The 26,895-nt window shown below is 42.3% G+C and overlaps 1 protein-coding gene and 1 long non-coding RNA gene across 7 annotated transcripts; both read left to right on the top strand.

Moving 5' to 3' along the window:
• Window positions 1-26,698, top strand: LOC105908812 (E3 ubiquitin-protein ligase TRIM41-like). 6 transcript variants are annotated; one of them, XM_031581501.2, is made up of 4 exons: window positions 1-675; window positions 18,129-18,224; window positions 18,475-18,570; window positions 18,693-18,820. In XM_031581501.2, the coding sequence occupies exons 1-4, from the start codon at window positions 280-282 to the stop codon at window positions 18,759-18,761; spliced, it is 657 nt and encodes a 218-aa protein (XP_031437361.1). In that variant the 5' UTR covers window positions 1-279; the 3' UTR covers window positions 18,762-18,820. The 6 variants fall into 6 exon arrangements, 3 of the variants coding, with proteins under 3 accessions (XP_031437361.1, XP_042565572.1, XP_031437353.1); XM_042709638.1 differs by lacking the exons at window positions 1-675; window positions 18,693-18,820 and adding exons at window positions 17,188-17,851; window positions 26,618-26,698; XM_031581493.2 differs by lacking the exon at window positions 1-675 and adding an exon at window positions 17,188-17,851 and having other exon boundaries at window positions 18,693-18,801.
• Window positions 15,037-15,822, top strand: LOC116223740. Its single transcript, XR_004165240.2, has 2 exons — window positions 15,037-15,210; window positions 15,634-15,822. It is a non-coding gene; the product is annotated as an uncharacterized LOC116223740 (long non-coding RNA).
• Window positions 26,699-26,895: the final 197 nt, after the last annotated feature.

Raw genomic sequence — 26,895 nt, 5'->3', positions numbered from 1 at the left:
CGAGGAAGTAAAGTTGATTGTAGGTTGATTCTCCGTCTTCCACTAGACGCTGTTGTGTTCATGTGGGATACTTGTATTAGAACCTTCTTTAAAAACCTTGTTTAGACTAAAGTGGAAAACAGTTTGGGATTAAAGTGAAGCTGGTGAGTAAGTTCATGTGGATCAAAGTTTGAAACTGGGAAGACTCAGAGTTAGGGACTGACTCGACTTCTCAGACTGCTGAAAGTGAGAGCAAAGATCAAACAGCCTTTGGAAAGGACAGTGTAGTGTAAAGACAAAATGGCTTCTAAACTTGAAGAGGATCTCTGCTGTCCTGTGTGCTGTGACGTCTTCAAGGATCCTGTGTTTTTGCCCTGTGCTCACAGTGTGTGTAAAGCCTGTCTGCAGCAGTTCTGGGACACCAAAGGATCCAGAGAGTGTCCTTACTGCAGGAGAAAGTGCTCAAAGGAATTATACCCTACTAACATGGCGTTAAGGAACCTGTGTGAGACCTTCGTACAGGAGAGAAGTCAGAGAGCTTCAGCAGGGTCTGAGGTGCTCTGCAGTCTGCACAGTGAGAAACTCAAGCTCTTCTGTCTGGAGGACAATCAGCCTGTGTGTTTTGTGTGTCAGACCTCAAAGAAACATAAAAATCACAGCTTCAGTCCCGTAGATGAAGCAGCACTGGACTGTAAGGTACGAGTATACTCTGGTAATACTGGCGATGGGCTCTAAAAAACACATCTATTCTATTCTATCTGTTTTATTCTATTTAGTGTGGACTATCCATGGCAGAAGGTACTGTAATACCTTAAATGTGACAGTAGATGGCGGTCGATCACTCTGGTTTCCAAAACTCATCTAGGAGTTATAGTTATTACTGACAAAGAGATGTGGTGTAATTATGCACACAAATTGGCTTTAAATCGTTAAAGCTTTTTTCCATATTCATTTGATTTAGTCTGAAACCGTATCTCTTGACATGTTTAATGTCTCTTGATGTGTATTATTGGGTTAATCTGGAAAACGCTCATGTCTACTTTATCTACAGTTTGGGGAAACCCCCCTGTTATCTCCATATCACCCCTGACTCCATGCACAAAATATCAACATATTCACTCACAGACTGCCTAAAATCGAAGCATAAGCAACTTGGTTTCTTCGTGCCAGTATTGTAGAGTTTTGTAGACTCTAGTCGACAGTAAAGTGTTCATTAATTCCAGGAGGAACTCAAGGTCAAACTGCAGCCCTTACAGGACAAACTGAAGACCTTTGAGGAGGCTAAACTCACCTGTGACCGAACAGCAGCTCATATTAAGGTGAAACATGGATCATAAAATGAAGAAGAAGTATTTTTTAATATGTCATCATGAGACAGCAAATCATGTGTTATGGATCATTTCAAATGTAACTGACAAATCTGCTCATAATTAAACTGGATCAAGGCTTTTGTCATTGTTTCATCCAGACTCAGGTCCAACACACTGAGAAGCAGATCAAGGAGGAGTTTGAGGAGCTTCACCAGTTTCTACGAGATGAAGAGGCATCCAGGATAGCTGCACTGAGGGAGGAAGAGGAGAAGAAGAGTCAGATGATGAAGGGGAAGATTGAGGAGTTGAGCAGAGAGATCTCATCTCTTTCAGACACAATCAGAGCCATAGAAGAGAAGATGGGGGCTGATGACATCACATTCCTGCAGGTGAGAACCATCCACTGTCTGTATAATGGCTCTTAAGATCTGATTAATAGTTTTATTCAATTAAGGGGGGGGGGGTCAGTCGGATTGAGGTAGGGGACAGCTAGGTTGGTTTCACCTGAGGAGTCTGGGACTAAGGAGGTTAAAGCTGTTTTGGAATATTCTTTCTTGAGAAATTAGGAGAATTTCCTCAACAGCCACTTACTCATCACTGTGATGCACTACAAATGTAGAGCAATTCCACACACACTCACACACACTTCCAACAGTTTATTTGTATTTGTGAGGCTTTATTTCAGCTATGTATGAAATGATTTGTGAAAATGTTAATAATATGATGTGCAGAGAGTCACACTCACATCCAACACAATTACTTTAAATCACCTGAAGAGTCCTCCATCTTGGAGAGGAGCAGAGAGAGCAGTTTGTGTCTGGGTCGACTAAGGTCCTTCATCACGTTGGACCTTCTTCAGGCAGCACATTTAGGAGACGTCCTGTAGGGCTGGAAGATCAGTCCCAGTTATTTACTAAAAAACTCAGCAATCTTCACTCTGTAGGACACAATGAACAAATGCTTGTGTGCATGAAAGTCTCTGGGTTTACGTTCAAGATCTGCTGGGAGAAATCTGGGTGTGGGGAGTGAAAGAGCTGCACTCTCCTCTTCCTCATCCACCATCTTGAGCTCTTAGCCTCCATTGCACTTTTGGGCTTCAGCAGAATACTGGGCTTATAATGAGGGTTATATATTGCAGTTAAAGAGGGTTATATATTGAGGATATATAGTTTGGTTCTATATTGAGGGCTCTATATGTAAGGGATAATGTATAGTCCGGCAGTCATTACATTATCCCGCTTATTATACGGTTACTTACCAAAACGATAGAAGAAATTCCTCCACAATACCTCTTTTTAATGATTTTGTTGCCGTTTCGTGATTTCCGCTAAGAAAAAAATAGTTCTTCACACAAATAGAACTTTAAAGTTTCAGGTGTTGCGTAGCCACCCATTACTTTACGTTATGTTAAATGACCAGACTACTTGTGGAATGATATGAAAGATGCGAATTAGAAGCATGAAACCCGTTGCCAATGACAGCGGTCTTACATTTTTCGCAGTGGTGAATGTAAAGAAATTACAGACCTGTGAACGTTGGGGTGGTCCATTCAAATCAATGGAACTTTTTGGAACATTCTGAAGAGGTTATATTGAGGGTTCTAAATTGAGGTCTTATAGACCCTTTTATGACCTACATAAAATACACCTCAATAAGGTTAATAGTAATAAGGCTTCTGCTACTAGCGCTGCTGCAAGTAATAGCTTAATGATTTGCTCAGGGGGTGGGAGGCGGGATGCGCCTTCCAGGCAGCTGCTGCCTAGAAGTCGATGGTGAGTAGGGATGAGAATTGATAAGATTTTAACGATTCCGATTCCATAACGATTCTTTCTTATCGATTCGATTCCTTATCGATTCTCTTATCGATTATTTTTGGGCAAGGAAAAAAAAGAGTACAAACGAGTTTATTTACAATAATTTTCTTTTATATAATATTCTCTGAATAGACAATTTACATCATATACAGTATGTCTGTATACATTTACATGTTTTAAATAACCAAAAACAAACCTAAGAATAGGTCAACAAACTCTCCAGAGACCCATAGCCTAAGGATGCTTTTCCTTGATGGGGTGCCAGGGGGTCCCAACAAAGAAAAAAATAATTTGTTTTGACTATAATTCCAACCATAAGTAACAGAATGTATGACTGATTTGGTAATGGGTTTCATACAATTTTTGTAATAAAACATCTAAACTCAAAAATGATGGGGGAGCCTGGAAAATAGTCTTATCAAATAGGGATCCCTCCCTGGTCTAATTTGTGGCAGTTTAGGTGTCCTTGATATACCAGAGTTTGAGAACCACTGTGCTAAATAATATTTGAACATGCCAATTACAGTGCTGTTTTTTTTTTTTACAAGTGTATTCACCTTGAACTAAAAATAAAACTGACATAAACAAAAAGTGAAAGCTGGTTTACACAATGAAACAAATGGCACTAACACAATAGACTGTTAGAGTTTACCTTCAATATTAACAGATGAAGCGTTAACGTTAGCCGCGAGGCTGTTGCTTGGTTGAGATTCATTAACGTTATCTTCACTCCATAGCGCTCAAAAACGCGACATTCCTGCAAAGTTATTGCGTGCAGTATGGACACATGTTTCGGAGTAATGGTAGTTCCCCCCCCCCCCCCCCTTTGACGAAAGAGACGTTTTGCAAGCACTGCAAGTGGCCCTGTGGTCGTCTTTTTGCGTGAAATATAACCACACTTTTGAACACCTCTGCCTAGACGCCATGTTGGCTGCAGTCTAAAACAAAACAAAGCTGCGTGCGCGTGACATACCTAAACGGCACTTACATCGATACCAGAATAAAAAAAAAAAAACAATCTAAATATGAATCATTTTTTAAGGCATCTATAGCGGAATCGGAAAAAAAAATCGAAAAATTTATATTTACATTTTTTTTTTTTTTTTTAAGTATTGATAGCGGAATCGAAAAGGATTTTGGCTAACGATTCCAAGGAATCGGTCCACTGGGATTCCCATCCCTAGTCATAAAAGGTATGCGCACGCATTCTGGATGCAATAAAGCGGCAATTTCATCCATGGTTAGTGACAGTACAAGTGGATTTTGGATCAATTGTTTAATAAAATGCCATCTTATTGTGTTGTGGGATGCCAAATCAGGTCAACTAAAATAAAAATCAATTTCTACCGCATTCCATCGGGGAAAAGACCATTTAATGCAAACAGGCTTAAAACTATAAAATGAGCGGACTGGACCGAAGACATCATTAAAAATGCACGCATATGTGGGGCGCATTTTATATCCGGTAAATTAATTCTGTTTATGTTAGCTAACTTAAAATTGTGTTGCTTAAATCTGATATAACTTAGTTGGCCAAAACGGCTCCCTACCTAGCTAATGTTATCAATAGCTAACTTATATTAGCCTTGCAACTTTAGGTTAACTTACCGATAACGTTAGCTAGTTCATCGCTAGCCAGTTCATAGTATATTCATCTATTCATTGCATACAATGATACAATGCATACAGAGATCGTGGGTTGAATCAGTGTGTAATTTACTCTTAGGAGAAGCCTCAATGAACTACGAAAGCCAGACAAGATGTACAAGATGCCTTCTCTGTCTTCCCCATCCTAACATAGAGCTCAATCTTAAACAGCACTGCTGCTGCATGGCTGCAACATGGCCCTAGCCTGCAATGTCAGATAAAAAAATGATATGACAAAAACAAGTCTAACTAAATGCATAAGTGGCTATCATAACAAATATAAGTTGTATTGTAGCATGAATAAGAGTTACAAGTTACAAGTCTTTTTTTGTCAGATGCCAAATTGCTTTGAAAATATTTTGGAACCTCAAGAATAGATTTGGTTTTGGACGTACAGCGGAGACTTAAAGCAGCACAACAAAGGGATTGCTAATCGCTAACGAGATGCTAGCGGCGAAACCTGTTGAAATTTGATTACTTTGACACTATGACAAACTAGTGAGTCAACAACTTAAAAAAAAAATCATCATTAAGGTTGCAGTACTTTATATCCCGGACATGCCCGCAGACAACATAGTTGTAGGAATTGAGTGACTTGAATGCTCGTAATTTATCTTTTGTATAAACACTGGGTTTTTTAATTAAGTATGTATAAATATCTGGCCACTCGATAGCTGGCCATTTTGATGGGTCAACTATCCAATCCTTGATCGAATATGGATCGGGAAGTTGGATTCCATCGCTTAATGTCAATTTATTCAGTTAATTTTCAAGATCTTCAGGATTAAGCGACTGCACTGAACCTACTCCGCCATTTCTTGAATGCGTGCACACACTACATCGCGTGAGCATTGTTTACCAAGGGCGAAAGGGTCTATTGAGGAGCTTCCAGCAGAGAAATGCTGACATCCGGTTCTAAAGACGGGCAGGGAGGGATTAGTGTTCAGGTGAGGTGGGACAGGTGTTACCCGAAGAGTCTTTCAGCTAGGATAGGAGCACAGAGATATGTGTGTCTGGAAAAAAAAAAACAAGTGTCATTACATTTATCTGTTAATGAATTTAATCATGTAATTGCTTAATATTAAATAAACAAAAGAGAAATATTTACATTTACATTTAGTCATTTAGCAGACGCTTTTGTCCAAAGCGACGTACAAGGGAGAGAATATTCAAACTACGAGCAATAGAACCTGGTGTAACAATAAATAAGGACGGGAAGTGCTCTCTGAAGAGTTGGGTCTTCAAAAGCTTCTTAAAGGTAGAGAGGGACGCCCCTGCTCTGGTAGTGCTGGGTAGTTCATTCCACCAACGTGGAACTACAAATGAGAATAGTATGGACTGCCGTACTTGCACAGACGGCAGTGCCAAACGACGCTCACTAGAAGAGCGCAGCATCCTGGGTGTAACATTTGCCCTTACAAGAGCATTTAGGTAGGTGGGAGCAGAACCATCGAGCACTCTGTAGGCAAGCATAAGTGACTTGAACTTAATGCGAGCAGCTACCGGCAGCCAGTGGAGCTCAATGAGTAGCGGGGTGACGTGTGCCCTCTTCGGTTGGTTGAACACCAGACGCGCCGCCACGTTCTGGATCATTTGTAGTGGTTTCACCACGCAAGCCGGCAGGCCCGTTAGGAGGGCGTTGCAGTAATCAAGGCGTGAATTCACCAAGGTTTGCACCAGCAGCTGGGTGGCATACTGGGTTAGGTACGGCCTGATTTTGCGGATGTTGAATAGCGCAAAGCGGCAGGACCTAGAGACAGAGGCAATGTGGTCCGTGAAAGTCAGTTGGTCATCAATAATGACCCCGAGGTTTCTTGCTGTTTTGGATGGAACAAGAGACAAGGAGTCAATATTCATGCTGATGTTGTGGTGGATGGCCTGTTTGGCTGGAAAGACCATCAGTTCCGTTTTGGCCAGGTTCAGCTGAAGGTGGTGGTTTTTCATCCATGTGGATATATCAGCAAGACAGTCCGAGATCCGCGCCGAGACAGTGGTGTCCTCAGGAGGGAAAGACAGAAACAGTTGAGTATCATCGGCATAGCAATGATAGGAAAAACCATGCGAGCGGATGATAGGGCCCAGCGAAGTGGTGTAAATGGCAAAGAGAAGTGGTCCCATCACCGAGCCTTGGGGCACCCCTGTGGTAAGGTGGTGAGGTACAGACAGCTGACCTTGCCATGACACATTGAACGAGCGCCCAGTGAGGTACGATTCAAACCAGGAGTGCGCCTTGCCAGAAATGCCCATACTTGACAGTATGGACAGAAGGATGCGGTGGTTGACTGTATCAAACGCAGCTGATAAATCAAGCAGGACGAGAGCTGAGGATTGAGCTGCTGCTCTAGCTGTTTTCAAGGCCTCTGTCACAGACAACAGGGCTGTTTCGGTGGAGTGACCACTTTTGAATCCAGACTGGTTTGGATCGAGGAGATTGTTCCTTGCTAGGAACTCTGTGACCTGTTTGGAAGCTGCCCTCTCAATGGTTTTTGATAGGAGCGTGAGAAGTGAGACCGGTCGATAGTTTCCCACCTGAGTGGGATCGAGAGACGGCTTCTTGAGCAGCGGTGTTACCCGAGCCACTTTAAATGAAGAAGGGAATGTTCCAGAGTTAAATGAAGCATTAATCACCTGTGTTATTGCCGGTAAGACGGCAGGCGATATGGCTTGAAGGATATTGGATGGGATGGGGTCCAGCGGGCATGTAGTTGGACGGCTACCTGTTAGGATTTTGGAGACCTCACTCTCGCTGAGAGGGGTGAAAGAAGGAAATGATGAGCCATTGATGGTTGCGCCCTTAGGGGGGGGAGACAGTTGGTCGAACTGTTTCCCGATGGCTGCCACTTTCTCTGTGAAAAAGGAAGCAAAGTTATCAGCAGTGAGGTTAGTAGCTGGGGGAGGAGGAGGAGGGTAGAGCAGAGTTTTGAAGGTGGAAAATAGTTTCCGAGCGTCAGTTGCACCGTTGATCTTGTCGTTGAAAAAAGTCTTCTTAGCAGCAGTGATGCTGGATGAGAAGGAGGCCAGCAGTGTCTGGTAGCTTGCAAGATCGTCCAGTGCTGCAGATTTGTGCCACTTTCTCTCAGCCGCTCTGAGATTGGAGCGCTGCGTTCGGAGGGTATCACTCAGCCACGAATGAGACTGGGTAGAACGAGCAGGTCTGGTGGAAAGTGGACACAAAGTATCCAAGCATGAGCTCAGAGTGGAGCAGAGTGATTCTGTGGCATCATCGACACCTAGTGAGGAGAAAGTGGATAAAGGTGGAAGAGCAGAAGAAACCAGAGAGGAAAAGTGGGTGGGAGAGAGGTTGCGGAGGTTGCGCCGGAACGAGACCATCGGAGGGGGGACAGAGGGTTGCTCAATGAGCCGAACATCGAAGCGAATGAAGAAGAGGTCCGAGCGATGCAGAGGGGTTACCGTTAGGTTGTCCGTGGTGCAGTTCCGAGCAAGGATGAGGTCAAGCTCTTTTCCTGCTTTGTGAGTTGGAGGAGTGGGGACCTGTTGTAGGTCGAACGATGTTTAATTATACTTCTTCCTTTGCCATTTTACAGAACTACAAGAGCACAGTGGAAAGGTGAGTGATCTGTCTCCTGTCTCTCTCTTCTCTGTGGTTCTGAAACCAAACCCACAGCAGCACTGACTCCTGAATGTTATTCCAGAGCCCAGTGCACACTGCAGGATCCAGAGAGGGTTTCAGGAGCTCTGATCAATGTGGCAAAACACCTGGGCAACCTGAAGTTCAGAGTCTGGGAGAAGATGCAGGAGATAATTCAATACAGTGAGCATACACATCTGCACACACACACGCACGCACGCACGCACGCACGCACGCACGCACGCACGCACGCACACACACACACACACACACACACACACACATGCACACACATTTCACTTCATTATTTGGATTTGATAAATAAGTACATATCATGGCAAAATCCAAATTTGGCTTAGAGGAAGTATTAAATTGCAGAGAAAGTCTCAGTCCATATTATACATTAAGGGTAAAGATGACACCTGCGCCTCCAGATAAAGAGGCTAACAATTAGAGCAGTACCTTGTTAAGTTTTCTTAGAGAGTCCATTTGCAGTGTTCGTGTAGTCCTTTTATTTATTTTAGGACAACACGATGCCTCGTAGAATCATGACTATAAATTTGAAACATAATTGTTAATGATACAAATATTCTCGTAATTTCTATTATTATTAAAATTTGAATCCGAGGATGTGAACGCAATCACCAACGATTTCTCACAAATTCAGCCGTTAACACTTCTAACATGGAGAGTTTTCTTAAATGCAATTCCTCAAAAAACCATGGGGCCATCTTGTGTTTTTTTAAGGAATCGCATTTGAGAAAACTCATTAACGACTGCTATTTCACGTTCTGAAAGTCTTCTGAAGTTCAGAAGAAATCCCAGATGAGAAAACTTTCATGAATGGCAAATGTTTTCCTTAATCCACCGGAAGAGGAGTTCAGAAGACATTCCTTCTTAAATTCTTCTCAACTCCATTCGAGAGGCTCAATGATTTTATATGAGTAGCCATAGTTGTTTAAACATTATTTATTACACACAGAGGCAAGAAGAATGAAAAATACATAGAAGGATGGATGCATAGACAGATGGATAGACATATACATGTGTGTGGAGAAAGAAAGAGAGAAATGCATGAGAGTTTGGTTGATCCCCCTATCATTCCACCATCATCCCCCTTGTGGCTAAACTCCTTCACAGCTCTACCTCCTTTCAGGTTAATGAGTGCATTCAATTGCCAAGTGTTACCAAGTGTAGGTGCCATTACGCTTGTTAACACCACTATTAACACTGACCATCGTTCACATCCTTATCACACACAACTCAGTGTTCAGCTCATGTGCGTCCTTTCTCTCTGCAGCTCCTGTGACTCTGGATCCCAACACTGCACACCCTGATCTCATCCTGTCTGAGGATCTGACCAGTGTGAGAGACAGTGATGATGAAAATGATGGAGATGGAGGCAGTGATGATGAAGGCAGTGATGATGACGAGGATGAAGATGATGATGACGATGATGAAGCCGATGTTGAGGATATTGAACACAGTGATGAAGACTATGATGATGGTGATGAAGACAGAAGTGAAGGCAGTGATGAGAGACAGCAGCTTCCTGATAACCCAGAGAGATTTGATGAGTATGCCAGTGTCCTGGGCTCTAAGGGCTTTAACTCAGGGACTCACTGCTGGGATGTGGAGGTTAGAGAGAGCACATTCTGGGAGGTGGGTGTGATGACAGAGTCTCTCCAGAGGAAGGGAAAGTATGACTCTAAGAGTGGGAACTGGTATGTGGGTTATAATGATGGTGAATATAGAGCATGTTCTACACCACAGCCTGAAACTCAACTCACAGTGAAGCAGAAACTCGAAAGGATCAGAGTGCAGCTGGACTGGAACAGAAGAGAGCTGTCATTCTCTGACCCTGATAAAAACACACACATACTCACTCTCACACACACTTTCACTGAGAGAGTGTTTCCATATTTCAATGGAGCCCCTCTGAGGATCTTACCAGTGAAGGCTTCAGTAACAGTTGAGCAGCACTGATAGAGCTGATGATGTCTCTGTCTGGACCAGGACTGACAGTCAGAAAGAGATGGAGACGGAGGGGGTGCCAATCATAAATCACTAATGACGACACTGATATGAGCCAATCATGAATCACTAATGACTACACTGATATGAGCCAATCATAAATCACTAATGACTACACTGATATGAGCCAATCATAAATCACTAATGACTCCACTGATATGAGCCAATCATAAATCACTAATGACTACCGGTACACTGATATGAGCCAATCATAAATCACTAATGACTACACTGATATGAGCCAATCATAAATCAATAATGACTACCGGTACACTGATATGAGCCAATCATAAATCACTAATGACTACACTGATATGAGCCAATTATAAATCACTAATGACTACCGGTACACTGATATGAGCCAATCATGAATCACTAATGACTACACTGATATGAGCCAATTATAAATCAATAATGACTACACTGATATGAATCTCATGATATCTGTTCTGTGCACCAGCATGTCACACATTTTGATTTAGTTCATGTTTAATTTTCTGACATTCTATGTTGACTATCCACTGAAATAAGTACTGAATGAGGAACTACTTACTAACCTCGACCTTTCGGTCATGAAGGGAAATATCAAACTCCGGCTTTGGCGTATCGACCAAGCGATAGCGAGGTTGTTTATTATATGCCATTTTTTGTTTAAGTGTTTTCAGGGTTTGTTTAAGGTTTCTTGCAGTGTTTGCTCTTTTCTGCTCTTTTAGAAAGTTCTCAATTTCCTCCTGGTTGTTGTTGTTGTTGTTGTTGCTGTTGTTTTCATTTTCGTCATCTCCACCTCCAGTTGTAACTATTTCTTGTTCATCTGGATAGTAAAGCTCACTATCAGAGAGTTCGCTTTCGCTCATTTTGTAAATGAAAAGAAATTGTAATTGTAAATGGAAAACATGTTTGTTGAGGTCTCAAGTCTTCTCATGAAAAATGTTCGTCGGAGGGCAATACGCAATTCCGTGAGGCCCCTGAGCAGGCGATCACCACGCATTAGCCAATCAGAACGCTTGTGCTATCGTTGCCATTTAATAATGTCCTTTATTATTTTCCCTGACTGTTTTTCTATGTTTTCCATGTTGGTGTTTCTGCACTGTTGCCCCAGCCACATTACAATATAAATCAGGTGGATATGTCTTAGGATCTGTCCTTGAGCTTTTTGGGAACAGAACAAATAAACGTCACTATTAAACCATTACATTGGTGTTATCTTTTCTCAAATTTGATATTTCATCTTTGTCAGGATCCTGCTCTGTTTCCCTTTTGTGTTTCCTGATTCCTGACATGTGCTTTTTCCTGTTTGTTTATGTTGTCATGTGCTTGTTGTGTTTGTCTTGTCCGGCCATGTGTTTCCTGTCTTTGTCTTGAGACTCCGCCCCCACCTGCCCTCTGCCACTTCCTGGTTTTTACCCTCACCTGTTCCCAATCTTCACCCTGTTTGTTTCCCTGATTGGTTCCTTCTGTGTCTTGTTAATTCCCCTGGTTTAGTTCACCTGTGTTGTGTTGTCTAGTTCCCCCTTTGTTATTTAAGTTTGGTCTCTCCTTGTTGTTCCGTGTAAGTTCGTAAGTTTAAATGTCAGTCTTCAGTCCTGTTAGCTAGCATGTGATTCTGATTCCTGTTGCCTGTATTCCATCTCTACCGTGCTTCTGTGTTTTTGCCCTGCCCTGTGGATTCCCAAGTTGGGATCTTCGGTCTTTCTGGTGTTTTTTGGATTCCTGAGTTTGTTTTATTTTTCCCTGATCTGTGCTTTTACCGTTTTGAGAATAAATTCTAAGTTTGACTTCATCTGGTCTGCGATTGGGTCCTTTTCCTGCTGAATCCTGACAATCGTATTCATGTACGCATGGCTATGATTCACAGATAGTTATAATGGTCATTTGAACAGAGGCAGGCTATGGTACGGAGCTTTCCTACTAAATGAATAATACTGGCATCTAGTGGTCAAGTATCTCTATCTCCACTCTCAACTTTGTGGACTTCAGTAGTGGCAAGCAAACACATAAACACACACACACAGAAAGAGAGAGATAGCAACTCCTTAATACACTGGCGTCATACCCTCATTCCTGTGGCTGTAATGTTCAGTCATATATATCATGATTTCTTTCACACATATGGGTTCTTATAATGTGTGAGGTGAAAGGTCAGGTCTGACCGTTGGTCCGAATTTCTGTTATTTGTTGCGGTCACCTGTGAACATCAGAGACTACACAGGATCACTACACAGTAAATCATGTGGAATAAAGACGCTTTCAATAGGTTTCACGTCATTCATAATAATTTGATGGTCACGGCTAGAAGTCTAATTGATGTAGCTTCCCATATCAATGACTGTCTGTCACTGAAGAGAACAATAATGCAGTTGTCATCAGATATGGTCCTGTCCTACTGGTTAATATTTCACAGAGCTCAGTATGATGTCACTGTAAAGGGGAGTCAGACAAACACAGACTATTATTAGATTTCTTCTTGGCTTTTCCTGAGATGGTGTTTGTAAACTATAACTAACAGTAGTCAGTGGAGGTCAGGTAATGGGAGTAACCTATCAGGCTCCATCTGCAGTCACTTTGATCTGTTTGATGTGTCTGGAGAGGAAGCCTGTTGATTCCTTCAACCGCTGTCATATACTTCATACATTTTTCAGTAGCCAAGGTGTCTTGGTAGCAGGCCATGCTGGAACAGCCAGGTCTTGAACTTGCCTGGTAGGCCTGAACTCTTTATCTTTAGCAGCCACTCCTCTGCCTGCATGTCGGTCCTGGAAACACTGCCTCTGTCCTTGAGGGATGAATCATACCACTTGCCCAGGCATTTTATTGGGTTCTCCTCAATCAAGGGTGTGTCTTTATATTTGTGTTGGCCTATGTGCAGTTGCTGTAACATGTCTTGGAAAGCACACGGTGCATATGCTTGAAAGGTGCTATACAATCAAAGTTCATTATTATGAATAAAGTTTATTACGTGCAAGACTGAGCAACTAACACCCACCCCCTTTACGAAATACAGTGTATTATTATAAATACAATTCATTAAGTGCAAGTACACATACAAACACAAAGCTTTATAAAGAAAGAAGCAGAGGTCTAACCAGGTGAATAATTAACTCTTACAGCTTATGAGACTCCTTATCATGGGGTTTCGTGGTAAGAAGAGTAAGGTTCATGGTTGAAAATAAAAGATAAGAAACCCTAGATTATAAATACACTGAATTAAGTACAAGAACACATACACACACACATACACACAAATGACTACAGACCGGTCGCCCTCACCTCTGTAGTCATGAAAGTATTTGAGCGCTTGGTCCTCTCCTATCTCAAAGCATCCACTGACCACCTCATGGACCCCCTCCAATTTGCATACAGACCCAACCGCTCAGTAGACGATGCAATCAACATAGCCCTTCACTATATTCTACAACACCTGGACAATCGGAACACCTATGCAAGGGTCCTGTTTGTGGATTATAGTTCTGCCTTTAACACCATCATTCCCGATATCCTCCATAGCAAACTGACCCATCTGAACATCCACCCCCTTACCTGCTTATGGATTACAGATTTTCTCACCAACAGGAGACAGTATGTCGGGCTGGGCCCGCATCTGTCACAGCCCCGCACAGTTAACCCCGGTGCCCTCCAGGGTTGTGTGCTGTCCCCCCTGCTCTTCTCCCTGTACACCAACGACTGCTCCTCTGGTGACCTGTCTGTCAAGACCATGAAGTATGCAGAGACACCACCATGATAGGTCTCATCAGCAACAACAACGAGTCTGCCTACTGGAGGGAGGTCGGCCATCTAGAGTCCTGGTGTGCAGTCAGCAACCTAGAGCTCAACGTCAACAAGACAGTGGAGGTGATTGTGGACTTCCGTAAAAAGGTTCCGACACATCCTCCACTTGTCATGAACAACTCATCTGTCACTGTAGTAGAGCATTTCAAGTTCCTAGGCACAACCATCACCAACACACTAAAATGGGACAATAACATCACTCAATTAGTGAAGAAAGGTCAGCAGCGCCTGTTCTTCCTCCGGCAGCTGAGAGGACTACAAGTCAGCCCCCCCATCATGGTGCAGTTTTACAGGGCTATCATTGAGAGTGTGCTTACATCCTCTCACTTGGTCTGGTATGACTCTGCCTCTGCCTGCTCTAAGGCCAGGCTCCAAAGAGTCGTACGGGCAGCAGAGCGCATCATCGGCTGCCTCGTTCCCTCCATCAAGTACCTTCACAGCTCCAGATCCCTCAGGAAAGCAATGAAGATCACGGCAGACCCCTCATATCCTGCCAACAGTCTCCTTAACCGTCTCCCCTCTGTAAAGCGATACAGGGCCATCATGACCAAAACATCACGTCACCTCAACAGCTTTTCCCCCCAAGCAATAGGCCTCCTAAATAGCTCTTACACATGAACTTTATGATACTTTATTCAACTTTATTTAACATTACTATTGTTGCACTACCTCCATTCTTATTTATTATTTGCTCATACTGGTACTATCTGTCCTTGTATTGTTGTTCTGTTTTGTCTTGTTGTTCTATTTCTCTCTCTCACACACACACACACACACACACACACACACACACACACACACACACACACCCACACACCCACACACCCACCCACACACACACACACACACACACACACACACACACACACACACACACACACACACACACACACACACACTCATAATTACTGATCCCTCTCCCCCTTCGTTAGGCCTCCTGGATCAGAGCAGCAGCTCCTGAAGCCCTGGATCGTGGTGAACCTGGTGGTGGCTCTGCTGGTGGGTTTGGCCTGGGTGTTCATCTCCACCCGGCCTGACATGGACTACACCGAGGGTGAGCAGGAGACTGTCTGGGGCTTTTAGGGTTTTAACTGCCCCATTCAGTATTTACTTCACAAAGCAGGGCCTTTTTATCTTAAGCAACTTACAGATGAATTTATGTTATATATATGTATGATATATATGTATGTTCTTCATTAGTAGTCAGTGTGTGCTCCCAGGGAGCCAAACCCATGAAAAGCTCTGGAGCAAAGCCCCTCCTCCTTATAGAACTCTGTGATATCTAAAGATCATACGATTATCATAATGATAGATCTTACGGTTATCATAATGATATCTAAAGATCATACGGTTATCATAATGATAGATCATACGGTTATCATAATGATATCTAAAAGATCATACGGTTATCATAATGATATCTAATATCTATACTGTTAGAGCTGAAGTGAGAAACACTGTCTTCCATGTCCTGCAGAGTTCCTGATGGCGATGGAGGTGGAGGATTACAGACATGATGACAGGCTGGATATCCCAACCTGAGGTCATCACTGAAGTGTCACAGAAATGTTGAAGGGACATTTTTTTTTGTACAGATAACATGTGAATAGATTATAGCTGTGGGTATTTTTTTATTAAGAGAAATAAAGGCTGTCGTGGAAATGTTTTCGTTTGTCTGTCAGTGTTTGGAGTGCAACCTCACACTGTGGGAGGTTACCCAAGCTGAAGGCTGAACCACTTGGAGCACTGAACGAACAAACCAGTGAACCAAGGACTGAATGAATGTTTAACTGCAGATTATAGAGTTTCATTAAAAAATGATATGTTGTCGGGCAGGTTAGCCCTCATCGTAAAACGTGTCATGCCTGTCCTAAGAGAGGTCCTGACTTATCAGTAGAGTGAGGTGAAACCAGTTCATCTTTGCAAAAGCATGTTAATTTGAAGGCAGGAGATTCTTCATTTTCTTTTGTCATTTATTTCACTATTAAATAATTTCTTATAACATATTTCTGAGACCAAACCCACATCCATTGAGAATATTCTGTGTACTGTGATGAATGTAGTAGCCCAGGACAGTGTGCCTGAAGTCTCTCAGGGTGGTCAGGAAAGTTGTAGTTGTCTTTAGAATCACACAGGCTGGTCAGATCCTGAAACACAACGCCAGGTTTGCTGGGAGTGTTGGGATTCAGTATTATGGGATCTGCAAAGAGAAAACACACACACATAGTTGAACACATATATTGCTCTCTATTAACAAAATAAATCCATTCAGAAAATGAATGCAAAATAACATATGCAAATATTATCAACCAAACACCCATTTCATACCATAGTAAATATCCCCAGAATGTATAATAATTACCTAATGAAAATGTGGACAAAGCAAACACCCCTGTAACAGAATGCCCCACTCCCTCCCCTAGTGGTACGCTGTAAAAGTACAACCTCAGCGGGAAGCGTGCTTTCGCATTAGGAACAGTATGGGGAAGCGAGAGCACCGGGAAGTGTGAGTAAGTGTATGTTTAACCAGTTTATGGATGTTATAGAAATACAAATGGCTAATGGAAGATGAGAAAGTGAGCACCACACTTACAAACCAGTATCATTCACAAAAGGTGTAGGAAAATGTCACAATGCACGAATGATTGCTATATCGCAGCAAACGTGTATGTCCGCGCATAAACGGCAAACCTGCGGCAAACTCCCGACACAAACACACCATCACACCGTACAACAAATAAGCACAACACGTTTACAACCAACTTTCAATAACGTTAACGATATCCATATATCGCGATCAGAGAGGAGAGACGCTGTGTATGTGTGGATGCGTGAGTGTGAGAATAAATTAAGACTCATGTTCTCTCTCCCTGTCCCTCCCTCTCCCGCATTCGCGTCAAACCGGGCAAACAGTCCATAAAGTCCATAATAGTGAGAAGGGAAATGTTAAACTTCTCACACAGACCAATCAGATTCAATCTCTACCAAAGTCCCTCCCCTTGACTGAACTGTCCTGAATGAGGAAGTGAGTTCAACAGCACAACAGTTTAGTCGAGTAGTGACACGCTGCTAGAATATGAGTTTTGTCTCGGATAATATTAGGATTGATTTGGACTCTTGTTTCAACAGAAGTTCAAGTGACGGACTATCCTATGTGTGAAGGGCTTATGTGAGGTGAATCATAACAGGCTGACAGCATTTTTGAAACTACCTGAAAGTAAAAGTAATTCAGAGAAGGGACTTAAACTCTGTATTGAACTGAACTTGAACTTGTACTGAATAAGCAAATGGCGTCTACATCTTTTGCAGAGGAGGATTTCACCTGTCCTGTTTGCTTTGAAATCTTCAAGGATCCCGTCATCCTCTCCTGTAGTCACAGCGTCTGTAAAGCCTGTCTGCAGCAGTTCTGGGACACTAACGGATCTACAGAATGCCCAGTCTGTAGGGGAAGATCTTCATATGACAAACCTCCCCTTAACCTCCACTTAAAGAACCTTTGTGAGACCTTCGTACGGGAGAGAAGTCAGAGAGCTTCAGAAGGTTCTGAGGTGCTTTGCAGTCTGCACAGTGGGAAATTCAAGCTCTTCTGTCTGTGTCTGTCTGTCTGTCTGTCTGTGTGTTTTGTGTGTCAGATCACAAAGACGCATACAAATCACAGCTTCAGTCCCGTAGATGAAGCAGCACTGGACCGTAAGGTAAGAGTCTACTCTGGTAATACTGGAGATGGGCTCTAAAATAACACGTCTTGATCTATTCTATTCTATCTATTTTATTCTATTGAGTGTGGACTATTTATGGCAGCAGGTACTGTAATACCTTAAATGTAACAGAGAGATGGCGGTGTCTTCACCCTGTTATAACTGAAACCTGACTCCGTAAAAGAGCGTAAAAATGAAGCTACTTGGTTTCCTCATGCCAGTTTTGTAGAGAAGTGTAGACTCTAGTTGACAATAAAGTGTTAATTCATTCCAGGAGGAGCTCAAGGTCAAACTGCAGCCCTTAGAGGAGAAACTGAAGACCTTTGAGGAGGCTAAACGCACCTGTGACCAAACAGCAGCTAATATTAAGGTGAAACATGGATCATATAATGAAGAAGTAGTATTTCTTAATATGTCATCATGACAGCAAATCATGTGTTATGGATTATTTCAAATGTAACAGTAGATGGCGGTGTCTTCACCCTGTTATAACTGATGACTGTTATAACTGAAACCTGACTCCGTAAAAGACCGTAAAAATGAAGCTACTTGGTTTCCTCGTGCCAGTATTGTAGAGTAGTTTAGACTCTAGCCGACAGTAAAGTGTTAATTCATTCCAGGAGGAGCTCAAGGCCAAACTGCAGTCCTTACAGGAGAAACTGAAGACCATTGAGGAGGCTACACTCACCTGTGACCAAACAGCAGCTCATATTAAGGTGAAACATGGATAATTTAATGAAGAAGTAGTATTTCTTAATATGTCATCATGAGACAGCAAAACATGTGTTATGGATCATTTCAAATGTAACTGACACATCTGCTCATTATTGAATTGTAGGCTTTAGTCATGTTGTTCTATTTAGACTCAGGCCCAACACACAGAGAGGCAGATCAAGGAGGAGTTTGAGGAGCTTCACCACTTTCTACGAGATGAAGAGGCAGCCATGATAGCTGAACTGAGGGAAGAAGAGGAGCAGAAGAGTCAGATGATGAAGATGAAGATTGAGAAGATGGGCAGAGAGATCTCAACTCTTTCAGACACAATCAAAGCCATAGAAGAGGACATGGAAGCTGATGACATCACATTCCTGCAGGTGAGAACCATCCACTGTCTGTATAATGACTCTTAAGATCTGATTAATAGTTTTTATGATAAAATCTCTGGCTGTTAAGATACATTGGTGAGAACAACAGGAAGTGTGTGGGGACCTGCTTACACCACTTATATTCACTCTTAGCTACACATCATTAAATGAATTACAAAAAGTATGCAGATATCTGAAGGATGATGAAGAGGTGGGTGTAGGTTGTAGGTGAGTGAAGTGTGTGTGGATTATGTTGTGAATGTGTGTGTGTGATGTGGGGCAGGTGTGCAGGGTGCAGGTGTCAGTGGGATTGAGGAAGGGGAGAGCTGGGTTTGTTTCACCTGAAGAGTCTAAGATTATGGAAGTAAAAGCTGTTTTGGAACTCTTTCTTGAGAATTATATCCTGAGAATTTCCTCAACACGCTGATCGCTCATTCCTGTGATGCACTACACTCACCACTCTCCGTAGAGAGATGCCACACACACACACACACACACACATACAAACACACACACACCCACACTCTCTCTCACACACACACACACACACACACACGCACAACCAACAAATTCAAACAAAATGTATTTATATTTTGAGGTATTATTTCAGCTTTGTATGAAATTATCTGTGAAAAGGAGGATAATATGATGTGCAGAACAAGAAAAAGGGAAAACTGGAAATCTCTGATTATCATGAATGCAAGGATTAAGATGACAAGTGCTGCATTAGATGTGGGTATTTCTTGGTAGAAGAGAGCAGGTGTCACGTGAAGAGTCTTCCATCTTGGAGAGGAGCAGAGAGAGCAGTTTGTGTCTGGGGTGACTCATGAATCATGTTGGACCTTCTTCAGGCAGCACATGCAGGAGACGTCCTGTAGGGCTGGAAGATCAGTCCCTATTATTTACTGAAAACTCAGCAATCTTCACTCTGTAGAACACAATGAACAAATGGTTGTGTGTATGAAAGTCTTTGAGTTCACGTCCCAGATCTGCTGGGAGAAATCTGGGTGTGGGGAGTGAAAGAGCTGCACTCTCCTCTTCCTCATCCACCATCTTGAGCATTTGGGCTTCAGCAGATAACTGGGCTTATAATGAAGGTTATATATTGCAGGTAAAGAGGTTTATATATTGAGGATATATAGTTGGGTTCAATATTGAGGTTATATATTGATGGTTATATATTGAGGTTATATTGAGGGTTCTACATTGAAGTAATATTGAGAATACAGAGAAACTCTGACATCAGGCGCAGGGTGATGGGCAGGGTGAGATTAGTGTGCAGGTGAGGTGTGACAGGTGTTACCTGAAGAGATGTGTGTCTGAACAAACTAGGGTCAATACATGCATTTTTTAATGGATTTAATTACTTCATTACTTACTATTAATTTCTCAAAAGACAGATAACAATAATTTTGATTATATTTCCTCCATTTCACAGAACTACAAGAGCACAGTGGAAAGGTGAGTGATCTGCCTTCTGTCTCTCTTCTCTGTGGTTCTGAACCCAACCCCACAGCAGCGCTGACTCCTGAATGTTATTCCAGAGTCCAGTGCACACTGCAGGATCCAGAGAGGGTTTCAGGAGCTCTGATCAATTTGGCAAAACACCTGGGCAACCTGAAGTTCAGAGTCTGGGAGAAGATGCAGGAGATTGTTCAATACAGTGAGTACACAGTCACATGCACACACACACACACACACACACCCACACACACACCCACACACACACACACACACACACACACACACACACACACACACACACACACACACACACACACACACCCAACGTGATATGAGTGTCAAGAAGAAAAGAAAGGGCTACAAAACATCACTTGAAAAATACATGGAAGGAGGATAGAGATGGTGAAAGGTGAAAATTCACCCTAGTTACCTCAGGACTCGGGAGCTGCGTATAAGTATATTTATTAGACAAACAACAATTGCAATCGGGCTCACTCCCAGCACAAGGCTGAAAGTGAAGCAAGGATAAACATATCGCGCAAGGTTTATATAGACAGAAGTTTAGTTTTCAGCAGGGATAACCACGTGGTGGATTTCTGACGTCCAAGGCAAGGATGGAAGTTTTGCAAGGTCGGAAGAAGCACAGTTCGACCCTTCTTATCACCTCTGGTCTAAACATGCTCTTGTACATATGCAGACTAAGTGGCACCTAATAATCTAAGGTACACACACACCGAAAAGCCATGTTCCTGCTTTCATAAGCACATGATTCATACAAGGAATATATTAATACAAGGCACTTGATTCATATATTCTTAAGTCATTAACAGTGTTTGGAAATGATCTCCATCAGATGGATTGATGGATAGAGAGATGTGCGTGGAGAAATGTAGGAGAGTTTGGTTGATCCCCCTATCATTCCAGTTGATCAAGTGTTACTAGTGTAGGTGCCATAACGCTTGTTAACACCAATATTAACACTGACCATCATTCACATCCTTCACACATCGCTCAGTATTCAGCTCATGTGTGTTCATTCTCTCTTCTCACACATCACTCAGTGTTCAGCTCATGTGTGTGTCCTTTCTCTCTTCTCACACATCACTCAGTGTTAAGCTCATGTGTGTGTTCTTTCTCTCTGCAGCTCCTGTGACTCTGGATCCCAACACTGCACACCCAGGTCTCATTCTGTCTGAGGATCTGACCAGTGTGAGATGTGGTTATGACAATGATGATGATAAAGTCAGTGATGAAGACAGAGGTGAAGACGGTGAAGAAGGCGATGATGATGGTGATGAAGACGGAGGTGAAGATGGTGAAGAAGGCGATGATGATGGTGATGAAGACGGAGGTGAAGGCAGTGATGAAGACGGAGGTGAAGACGGTGAAGAAGGCGATGATGATGGTGGTGAAGACGGAGGTGAATGCAGTGATGAGAGACAGCAGCTTCCTGATAACCCAGAGAGATTTGATGAGTATCTCAGTGTCCTGGGCTCTGAGGGATTTAACTCAGGAACTCACTGCTGGGATGTGGAAGTTGGAGAGAACACATGGTGGGGTGTGGGTGTGATGGCAGAGTCTCTCCAGAGGAAGGGAGACTTAAGCTTCATGAGTGGACGGTGGTTTGTGTGTTATAAAGATGGTAAATATGGAGCATGTTCTACACCACAGCCCCCCACTCCCCTCACAGTGAAGCAGAAACTCCAGAGGATCAGAGTGCAGCTGGACTGGGACAGAGGAGAGCTGTCATTCTCTGACCCTGATAATAACACACAACTACACACTTTCACACACACTTTCACTGAGAGAGTGTTTCCATATTTTAATAGCCTCTTTCCTCTGAGGATCTTACCCATGAAGGCTTCAGTAACAGTAGAGCAGCACAGATAGAGCTGATGATATCTGACTGTTCTTCTATGTTTTCCATATTGGTGTTTCTGCACTGCTGTCACAAGCACATTACAATATGAATCAGTTGTTTTTCAGGTGATATGTTTAAGGATCTATCCTTGAGCTCTTTGGAATTAGAACAAATAAATATCACTATTAAACCATTACAGTGCTGTTGTCTTTTCTCACATTTGATATTTCATCTTGTTCATATACACATGGTTATGATTCACACATCGTTATAATGGTCTTTTGAGCAGAGGCAGGCCATGGTACGGAGCTTTCCTATTAATTGAACAATACTGGCACCTAGTGGTCAAAAGTCTGTCTCTCAACCATGTGGACTTCAGTAATGGCAGGCAAGCAAACACACACACACACACACACACACAGAAAGAGACAGATTCCTGAGGCTGTAGTGATTTATTTCACACATGTTATGATTTATTCTGATGTGTGAGGTGAAAGGTCAGGTTTGAACCTTGGTCTGAATTTCTGTTATTTGTTGCAGTCAGCTGTGAACATCAGAGACTACACAGGATCACTACACAGTGAATCATGTGGAATAAATACGTCTTCAACTTGTTTCATGTCATTCATAAGAATTTGATGGTCACGCTTGAAATCGAATTGATGTAGCTGCCCATATCAATGACTATCTGTCACTGAAGAGAATCATAATGCAGTTGTCATCAGACATGTACCTGTCTTACTGGTTAATATTTCACAGAGCTCAGTATGATGTCACTGTAAAGGCGAGTCAGACAAACACAGACTATTATTAGATTTCTTCTTGACTTTTCCTGAGATGGTGATTGCTAACAGTAATCAGTGGAGGTCAGGTAATGGGAGAAACCTATCAGGCTCCATCTGCAGTCACTTTGATCTGTTTGATGTGTCTGGAGAGGAAGCCTGTACAATCCACTGGTACGAGTTACCACTTATGTGTTCGTACTTGGAGGATCACTATTAACACGTGATGTGAGTGTGTGTGCATGGGACTCACACACTGCTCTCTTTTAAAAGCTCCTTCTATGATACACACGGCTAAAGGCTAACTCACAATGACCCAATGAACAGCAGTGAATGGTCAACACACACCAACACCAATCCCAGAAATCATCAGCATCCATCAGGCCTGGTGTGTTGACTTTGAAACCCAGTTCATTCTGGCTCACTGTGGAACCTACACACTCTCACACACACACGTTCACTGACCCTGATAATAACACACAGCTACTCACTCTCACACACACGTTCACTGACCCTGATAATAACACACAGCTACTCACTCTCACACACACACGTTCACTGACCCTGATGTTCACACACAGATACTCACTCTCACACACACGTTCACTGAGAAAGTGTTTCCCTACTTTGACTCTGGATATAGCCAGATTTGACCAGTGAAGGTTTCTGTGAGAGTAGAGCAGAACAGTTAGTGTCTCTGTCTAGACCAGGACTGATCTGTAGTAGGAGATGAATCAGTTAGAGCTGATAGTGTCTCTGTCTGGACCAGGACTGATCTGTAGTAGGAGATGAATCAGTTAGAGCTGATAGTGTCTCTGTCTGGACCAGGACTGATCTGTAGTAGGAGATGAATCAGTTAGAGCTGATAGTGTCTCTGTCTGGACCAGGACTGATCTGTAGTAGGAGATGAATCAGTTAGAGCTGATAGTGTCTCTGTCTGGACCAGGACTGATCTGTAGGAGGAGATGAATCAGTTAGGGCTGATAGTGTCTCTGTCTGGACCAGGACTGATCAGTAGTAGGAGATGAATCAGTTAGAGCTGATAGTGTCTCTGTCTGGACCAGGACTGATCTGTAGAAGGAGGTGAATCAGTTAGAGCTGATAGTGTCTCTGTCTGGACCAGGACTGATCAGTAGTAGGAGATGAATCAGTTAGAGCTGATAGTGTCTCTGTCTGGACCAGGACTGATTAGTAGTAGGAGATGAATCAGTTAGAGCTGATAGTGTCTCTGTCTGGACCAGGACTGATCAGTAGTAGGAGATGAATCAGTTAGAGCTGATAGTGTCTCTGTCTGGACCAGGACTGATCTGTAGTAGGAGATTAATCAGTTAGAGGTGATAGTGTCTCTGTCTGGACCAGGACTGATCAGTAGTAGGAGATGAATCAGTTAGAGCTGATAGTGTCTCTGTCTGGACCAGGACTGATCTGTAGTAGGAGATGAATCAGTTAGAGCTGATAGTGTCTCTGTCTGGACCAGGACTGATCTGTAGGAGGAGATGAATCAGTTAGAGCTGATAGTGTCTCTGTCTGGACCAGGACTGATCTGTAGTAGGAGATGAATCAGTTAGAGCTGATAGTGTCTCTGTCTGGACCAGGACTGATCTGTAGTAGGAGATGAATCAGTTAGAGCTGATAGTGTCTCTGTCTGGACCAGGACTGATCTGTAGTAGGAGATGAATCAGTTAGAGCTGATAGTGTCTCTGTCTGGACCAGGACTGATCTGTAGTAGGAGATGAATCAGTTAGAGCTGATAGTGTCTCTGTCTGGACCAGGACTGATCTGTAGTAGGAGATGAATCAGTTAGAGCTGATAGTGTCTCTGTCTGGACCAGGACTGATCAGTAGTAGGAGATGAATCAGTTAGAGCTGATAGTGTCTCTGTCTGGACCAGGACTGATCTGTAGAAGGAGGTGAATCAGTTAGAGCTGATAGTGTCTCTGTCTGGACCAGGACTGATCAGTAGTAGGAGATGAATCAGTTAGAGCTGATAGTGTCTCTGTCTGGACCAGGACTGATCAGTAGTAGGAGATGAATCAGTTAGAGCTGATAGTGTCTCTGTCTGGACCAGGACTGATCAGTAGTAGGAGATGAATCAGTTAGAGCTGATAGTGTCTCTGTCTGGACCAGGACTGATCTGTAGTAGGAGATTAATCAGTTAGAGGTGATAGTGTCTCTGTCTGGACCAGGACTGATCAGTAGTAGGAGATGAATCAGTTAGAGCTGATAGTGTCTCTGTCTGGACCAGGACTGATCAGTAGTAGGAGATGAATCAGTTAGAGCTGATAGTGTCTCTGTCTGGACCAGGACTGATCTGTAGTAGGAGGTGAATCAGTCACGGGGGAAAAAAAAGGCATGAGCCACACTGACTTTTTTTTTATTATTCTTAAGTGATTTTTTGTCCTTCATCGTTTGGATTTCACTGTTTTAAACATTTTCCACAGGGAAAGAGTTTTAATGGACATACATATATCATCAATGAGGGAAAGGTCACTTATGTATAAGTGAATTTCTGATCAAGAGGTATGGAACAATATAATCATTTTACTCTCAAAATGCATACATGTTCTTCCAATGTCATTTATATATAAGTTACAGATGTAATTCAATGTTATTGTCTTTTGTTATTTGTTTCTCATAATAAGGTTTGATTGGTTACCATGGGAACACACAGTGGCAAAGATTAATATTAATATTTTTATATATTGTTGTGTTATATGTTGTCCCTCGTCGCACCAACAGGAGAAGCACTCCAAATTTCGTTGTATGCAAATACAATGACAATAAAGGCTTTTCTATCTATTCTATTCTATTCTAATGTATGTGATCAAAGGTCAAAGTCAACATCAGTTAAGCAGGAAACATTTGTGTCGTTGACCTGTACAACCAGTGACCAAGAAGACCAAAGACACCAGTTTAGAGCCATCACTGTCTAATTATATATTATTATTATTACTATTATTATAAATATTATGATTAACTGGTACCTAATATTGTTTATCACATTTCTCACTCAGAAACTCTTAACAGATAGAACACAGTAAAACAAGTCAGTCATTAATTCGTTCATTCGTTCGTTCATTCTTTCATTCATTCATTCATTCATTCATTCATTTATTCATTCATTCATTCAGTTACACTGTAAAGATGATTGAAAAGCTTGTGTGACTTTTGTATTGATGTCCAAAGATGCACACAAATCTACTCCAGACCCATTGATGAAGAGGCATTTGACAACTAAATAAATGGCTCTGGTTATGAAATAAGGGATCCAAGTGCAGACGTAAGATATCATGAGCAGAACATTTGATATAGATAGACAGATAGATAGATAGATAGATAGATATATAGATAGATAGATAGATAGATAGATCGATAGATAGATAGATAGATAAATAGATAGATAGATAGATAGATAGCTTTGACAGAGATCTACCCATAATGACATGATTTGGTGTTAGATGTGTACTTTGTCAACCATGTCACATCACTGTAATGTTTCTGCAGCAGCGTCAATACTCACATTTCACCAGTAGATGGCAACATGCATTGAACTTTACTTTACTTTAATCCAGACTCAGGCCCAGCACACAGAGGAGCAGATCAAGGAGGAGTTTGAGGAGCTGCACCAGTTTCTATGAGATGAAGGATAGCTGCACTGAGGGAGGAAGAGGAGCAGAAGAATCAGATGATGAAGGAAAAGAAGATGGGCAGAGAGATCTCATCTCCTTCAGACATACTCAGAGCCATAGAAGAAAAGATGGGAGCTGTTGACATCACATGCCAGATATAGATATAGAATCATTTAAATATTTTCTCAGACTTTCATGTTACACATGTCTTGCAAATTACA

This window comes from Clupea harengus, chromosome 2 (genome assembly GCF_900700415.2).
Source record: "Clupea harengus chromosome 2, Ch_v2.0.2, whole genome shotgun sequence".
Taxonomy (NCBI): domain Eukaryota; kingdom Metazoa; phylum Chordata; class Actinopteri; order Clupeiformes; family Clupeidae; genus Clupea; species Clupea harengus.
Note: the sequence above shows the minus strand (reverse complement) of the source record. Positions and strands in the feature narration are given on the sequence as shown.

Excerpts from the sequence above, each read along its gene's own strand:
- LOC105908812 (XM_031581493.2), top strand. The coding sequence starts at position 17,444 with ATGGCGTCTACATCTTTTGCAGAGGAGGATTTCACCTGTCCTGTTTGC. Across the intron at positions 18,225-18,474 it reads AAACAGCAGCTAATATTAAG|GAGGAGCTCAAGGCCAAACT; the intron begins GTGAAACATGGA and ends AATTCATTCCAG. Across the intron at positions 18,571-18,692 it reads AAACAGCAGCTCATATTAAG|GCTTTAGTCATGTTGTTCTA; the intron begins GTGAAACATGGA and ends ATTGAATTGTAG.